Source organism: Musa acuminata, chromosome BXJ1-7 (genome assembly GCF_036884655.1).
Source record: "Musa acuminata AAA Group cultivar baxijiao chromosome BXJ1-7, Cavendish_Baxijiao_AAA, whole genome shotgun sequence".
NCBI lineage: Eukaryota > Viridiplantae > Streptophyta > Magnoliopsida > Zingiberales > Musaceae > Musa > Musa acuminata.
This window is the reverse complement of record NC_088333.1, coordinates 5,735,196-5,741,468: the sequence shown is the minus strand read 5'-3', so window position 1 is coordinate 5,741,468 and position 6,273 is coordinate 5,735,196. Positions and strand designations below refer to the sequence as shown.

General features: G+C 41.6%; 1 protein-coding gene across 1 annotated transcript; it reads right to left on the bottom strand.

The window, feature by feature from the left end:
• Nucleotides 1-845: 845 nt before the first annotated feature.
• On the bottom strand, nucleotides 846-2,145 carry LOC135680110 (protein WUSCHEL-like). Its single transcript, XM_065194097.1, has 3 exons — nucleotides 1,761-2,145; nucleotides 1,593-1,690; nucleotides 846-1,314 (listed from the first exon to the last, which is right to left on the bottom strand). The coding sequence occupies exons 1-3, from the start codon at nucleotides 2,143-2,145 to the stop codon at nucleotides 943-945; spliced, it is 855 nt and encodes a 284-aa protein (XP_065050169.1). The 3' UTR covers nucleotides 846-942.
• Between the last annotated feature and the right edge of the window lie 4,128 nt (nucleotides 2,146-6,273).

The window sequence follows — 6,273 nt, the reverse complement described above, 5'->3', positions numbered from 1 at the left end:
TAGGTGGCAATTCTGCCACCTCAGCCACTACATTAGTAGGAAGTGTCATCGAGCAGTTGTGCCACTCCAACAACATCCCACTTACATAGTGTAACTGTGCCACCTAAGTAGATCGTTGCGTCTTGATAACTGTCCCAACTAACCTAACCATCGAGTTAAACTTTCTAACAAATAAGATTCGAAAGTGACAGACACTAAATTGACATCCCAATCTATCTAAATCGGCATAAAAAATATTTATTGAAATTTCACATATTATTATTGGGTCATAATATTTATTATATATTCATATCATCACAGGTAAAGAAAGTTAATTACTGGGAAAAGGACTGAGATAATTTTAGGAATTTGAGTATTAATTTAGGGCAGAAATATATCTAGCGTTCATTAATAGTATAAACTAATTTGAGGCGTTGATGGATAAAGCAAAAGCTGTCCCTTAAATAATACTATCTGGTAGTGTATATATTTTATCTGCAGATTCATGTAAATCTACAGTACCGCTATTACCTCCTAAGCAACTGCGGAAGTAATTTTGATGTCGGAGCTATTCCTGTAGGTCGAATCTTCAGCGATCTGAAGGACGGATCCCTACGAGATGTCCTGCGTTGGCAGCACACAAACACACATATGTCACTCTGTTCGTGGCGGCCTGGGGATGCAGACCGTGCACGCAGAACGAAGACGACACAGAGAAGACGAACCAGGAAATCAAAAGTACAGAAGCAAGTCCACTAAACGGCCGGTTAAAGCAGTCGGACGACAAACATGTAGAGATGAAGCCGCAGACAGTAACTGGAAGACAACTCGTTGCACTCGTGATGCACGAGTGAGTTCACGTGGAATCCGGAGGAGCGTAGAAGTAGGAGTCGAGAGTGAGCTCCAAAGAGTCGCAAGTTGCGGCGTTACCGCTGTTGAGGTTGTAGAGCCGGTGCTGCTCGTTCACATGGAATCCGGAGGAGCGTAGTAGTAGGAGTTGAGGGTGAGCTCCAAAGAGTCGCAAGTTGCGGCGTTACCGCTGTTGAGGTTGTAGAGCTGGTGCTGCTCCTCTGCCAGCCGCCCGTCGCTGTAATGGTAGAAGCTCGGTACGTACTGGTTCTTGCTGTCGTCGAAGTCGCCGCAGTCTTTGGTGTTCGAGTGAGGCAGCGAGTGGTAGTAGTGTTCAGCTTCGTGTTCTTCTTTCACTGTGTTGATGGGAAACAGTTGAAGGGTTTCGATCTCTCGAGACATGGTATTTGCCACCCGATCCGAGAGGCAGTGATGCCTCCATGGCGTGGTTCCCACGCTGCTCATGCTTCCAGACATGCAATACTCCTGCTCTCGTAAGAAAGAAGACGTCAGGAATAAGAGAGAGACAAAACAGGTGAACGAAACCTGTCTAAGAACCGTGGTATTGTATTGATTAGGGTTTAAAGCCAAGCAGACTTTTCTGCCGTGGAATATGTCCTCGGATACGATGAAATGCAACTGAGGAAAACGTCGACAATCTGACCGAATCATATGCACCTATTCTCTTTAAATATGTAATGTTATCTATGACATATGACAGATTATGAATACGCAAGGCATAGATAATGTAATGCATGGCTTACTCTGAAGCTTGTTTCGGCGGCCGCAGCAGCATCATAAGCATCGTTCCCGCTCAGTCCAACAGCATACGACCCAGATGAACGACTAGTGGTAGGAATCCCTGCATGAATGCATCGGAAATCAAGAAAGCCCGAACGTGAAGGAAAAGAATGTTCTTTTGTTTACGGTACCAGGAGAGACGACAGCGGAACTCTTGTTGCTGCTGCTGGTGGTTGCGGTGATGTCCACGGTGAGCCTCTTCTTCTGTCTCTCCCGGGCCTTGTGGTTCTGGAACCAGTAAAAGACGTTCTTCCCTTCGATCTTGCCGTACTGCCGGAGCCTGGCTGAGATCCTCTGGATCTGCTCCGCGTTCGGGGACCGTAGGCCATTGTTGTAGTAGAGGTCCCTCAGTATCCTGATCTGATCGCTTGTAGGGATCCACCTCGTACTGGACTGCCGGCAGAGAAAGCTGGCTTTGCTCCCTCCACCCCCACTCGAACAGCTGCCGATGTTGCCATCCTCCTGCAGCAACTGCTGCTGCTGCTGCTGCTGCTGTTGATAATGTTGTGGTTCCATGAACGCTGATCGCTAGGAGACCGAAGAGGCTGGACGGATGCTGATGAAGTGAAGTGAAGTGAAATGAAGTGAAGCCCGAGGGGAGTATTTGTAAGGGAGGAGAGCTGGGAGATTGAGAGTGTCAGATGGATATCTTTTAGAGAGGGACTGAAGCTGACAGATGGGAACTTGAACAGGGAAGGGTACAAAGAGGGTGTAGAAAGCTAGGGGTCCAGGTGCTATTGCGAGGTTGAAAAGGCAGGCAAACATAATGATTGCAGCTGATGGATGCAGCGATAGGAAGACAGACAGATTGCTGAAACCCTACTATTTTATTACGATGATGAAGTCCTGTGGGAGAAGGGAGAACGAAAGAAGAGTAAGCTTTAGAGCGAATGAGTGGGGGGGGGGGGGGGGAGGAAAGAACTCCATGCAAGATGATTATATATATATATATATAGGTGGCTGTATCAGTTCGTAGCCACTGTGATCTGTTGCATTGCAATCCCCAATGTTTCTCGGGAACATATCATTATCATTGGACCATTGACTGGTGTTGCTTTGTTCCATCCAGTTTGCTGGTAATTCGTGCTTCATATTAAACGAGATATCCTATTTATGAGAATGTACGATTCACGTTTAGAAGAATGAAGTGTTAGTGCAGCAACATACTCTCCAACGAAGATGAAGTGTTGAGTGCTCACCTACGATGATGATTTCAACAAAATATGATAAAACAAATGAACTACAACAATTGCTATATCCAGAATGATTAATTATGATGGTATAAACAATGTTGTATTGACGATAAAGCTCTAAAAATAAGACCTTCAAACTCGGGAAAATATATTATTTCTTTCCATTATCGTATGCCGAAATCGAGCACGATATGTGGAGGATTTTGGAATCAGTAGGAGAGGATTAATACAACAAAAGAAACAGTAACTTTAAAGAAGATTTGGATCACAATTTTTTCGCTTTGGGAAACGTGCAATCCACCATGTTGACAAACACCCCACTGTTCTTACGGCTCTCTCTCTCTCTCTCTCTCTTTGCTGAGATGTTAGCGATTCTGTTTATTAGAATGATTTATTGAGTGGATATAGAAAATTATAGCAAATGATACTATTGTTTGGAGTGACAATATGGGTTTTTTTTTTCCTTCATGTTATTGATATTTCTTGAGGAAAAAAATACCAAAGTAAAATTGAGTTCTAATCAAGATAGGTGTGATGTCTAAAGTTCACATCTTCGATATGTGTTTAAGCTTTTAATATAGCTATAAATCACTTTAATTATATTCTAATCACTTCACTAAACTTTTTTTTCCTATTAATATCGGTATAAAAAATGGATAAGATTAAAATTGACTTATAATAACATATTGAATACATTATCATTAATTTCAGTTGAAATATTTTCATCAATAATTTAGGTTGAACAAATTAATATTTCATGTGTCATTCTTATAATTATCTGATTTAAGCTTGAGGATCTAAAAGATTTCATATTACAAATAATTACTTAATTATCCATAAATATTTTTATTCAAATTCAAAATACAATTATATAACCTTAACAAAAGTTGAGCAACTCCAACAAAAACACCATGCAACTTAATAATTCAACAACCATGTTGATCAAGCTGAAGATAAGAAGCAAAATCATTGGTAATATTGTGCTTTTGAGAAGAAAGTATGACAACCTACTGAATCTAATTTGATTTCCTGAATCCTAAAACATGTAAATATCTTAGAATGGCACCAAAATAGCGTCAAACAAAGAATAATTTTGTGATAGCATTTAATACATTTGGCAGTGACGCGAAAAGCAGTCATTTTTCTGTCCCCTTCTACAGTCCAAATGTACTGCACCACAAAAAAAGAAAGCAATCACTGTTCATGAACAAAAAACATGGAGATCTCGAGATCCCCTTCACATGACGCCCTAAAAGTCCTCCTCCTGTCGTAGCTGCTGCGGCTCTCTCATTCTCCTTTTACACCAGAAAGAACATGGTGTGATGACCAAACCCAAAAGAAACAAAAGGAGAACCCTCTCTCTCTCTCTCTCTCTCTCTCTCTCTATCTATATATATATATATATATATATATATATATATATATCTGCAACTGAGCCTCCCAAGTTGTAGTCTTCAGATTGTGCTATATTTGCCGACGCTTCCGGGCACCGTCATGAGATCTGCCTCTCCCTATCATGCAGACGCAACGCGGCTCCTGTTTCCATCTTGTACTGGCATGGATAGGGAAGGGTGGCTACTGCATGGAGCAGCAGCTCTAGGTTTTGGCGCGCGGGCAATATTTTTCGTCGCGTAATCATCGATTGGTGTTGTTGTCACAGCAGATCCTGAAAGATTTCTCTAAGATATCACGAAAGATATGTCTTCTGCCGCTTACGGCCACCTTTCTCTCTCAAGTGTCACAGCGCTGCCCTCCGGTTTTGACTGCACTGCGCACTGAGCAGTACTCTACTTCAGTTGCAACAGAGAGAAGAAATCCTACGTCCTCTTCTTCTGTCGTGCAAATTCATCATGCTTAGATCTCCACAAGTTTTAGCTTGCATTGTGTTGTTTCTTGCAGCATCTGTAGTTATATTGGAGACAGAAACAGGATGGACCACCAGATCTCTCGGCTTCTATGTGTCGTCTGACTCATTCCCAGTTGAGTCGGTCGCTTATGTGAGACAACATCATCATTGCTTTTAGACCTAAAAGAGAATGTCTTCAGCAGGCAGTCCTTCTCATGCCACGATCATAGTTCATCCTTGTCCTGGACAGACGAGACGTAGTACCTCCGGCAACATTAGAACTAATCCCAACTCTAATTAATCTCAAGGCTATCATCACTGAATCCGATTGAGACCGCTGAGCTAAATTGTTCTTTAATGGACTAAAAACTTAATAGAAGCATAGAGACAACTTGTCAATATAAGATCTTATTTTGGTAATAGAATCCAACATTAAATGTGAAAGATATCTGTCGGCAAGCGAGAGGGTTTTTTGGGGTCTATAATGCAAGCGATGTATGGCGAATCTGTGCGTGTTTGTGCATACATCATCGACCCTCGGGCTATTCTTCCAGCAGAGAAAACTGGTCTGATCATACTCACAGCTGCCAATGTTGCTATCACCTTGCCGCTGCCATCGCTAGAATTCTACGAAAACCAGTTGGACTAAAAGAGTAAAGAAGGTGGTGAAGTATGGAGAGAGAGAGAGGTGTGGCAGTTTGAGTGTCAGATGGATATCTTTTAGAGAGACAGTAAGTTGACAGATGGGAACTCAAAATGGGAAGAGAACAAAGGAGAGGGTGGAGAAAGCTAGGCTGCAGTTGCAGGCGCCATTGCTTGGTGGAGAAGGCAAACACACATGCACGATGAATGAATGCTTGCTTACTTGCGGCTGATGGATGCAGGGAGAGAAATAGAGAGAGATGAGGTGAAAACCCTAATATTTTTTAGCATGATGAGATGTAGATGGAAGATTGGAAGATGAGACACAGGCTGCAATCTCCATGTTTCCTCGAGAAAGGCCATGCAAGATGGTAGGTGGCAAATCGGTCAGTGTGGTGTCTGTTGCACCACTGAGATCTCCGTCGCCTCGGGAACGCATCACCATTATCATTGGGTCATTGACTGGTGGCTCCTAATGGTGATGACATGATACTCCTTACTGTCTTCAATCAAACTCCATACCTTGTAATTTCTTCCAACAAAAACGAAACAAAATAATCATAAGCTACCCACCAAATGTCTGCTCCAAATCATAACTTTCTCATTTTACGATCAACATGATAAAATATTTATGAAAATCATATGATCATTGAATACCTTTTAGATTAAATTAATGAAATCAATATTTAGTATAATATTTTATGGATCCAAATGTTGAACGATTAAGAAACAACACACATAATCTATTATACTGATTAAATAAATCTATTTAATCTAATATTAATGTTGCAACAATAATTACGATACCATAAACACATTGGTTAGATGTCGGATGATGATCCATCAACGAAGATAACTTCATCGTTACTCCAATCTGAATGACGGATTAATGAACAAGATGAAAGCTTCCTTCTAAAGCATCTTTAGAGATGTTCTCGGTGACTAACATAGGGCACAGCACAA

What these genes read in the sequence shown, in the direction of transcription:
- LOC135680110 (XM_065194097.1), bottom strand. Translation starts at nt 2,145, where the DNA reads ATGGAACCACAACATTATCAACAGCAGCAGCAGCAGCAGCAGCAGTTG. An exon ending in TTCCGCTGTCGTCTCTCCTG is followed by an intron (nt 1,691 to 1,760) that starts GTACCGTAAACA and finishes GCATTCATGCAG; the next exon opens with GGATTCCTACCACTAGTCGT. An exon ending in CCGCCGAAACAAGCTTCAGA is followed by an intron (nt 1,315 to 1,592) that starts GTAAGCCATGCA and finishes TTACGAGAGCAG; the next exon opens with GAGTATTGCATGTCTGGAAG.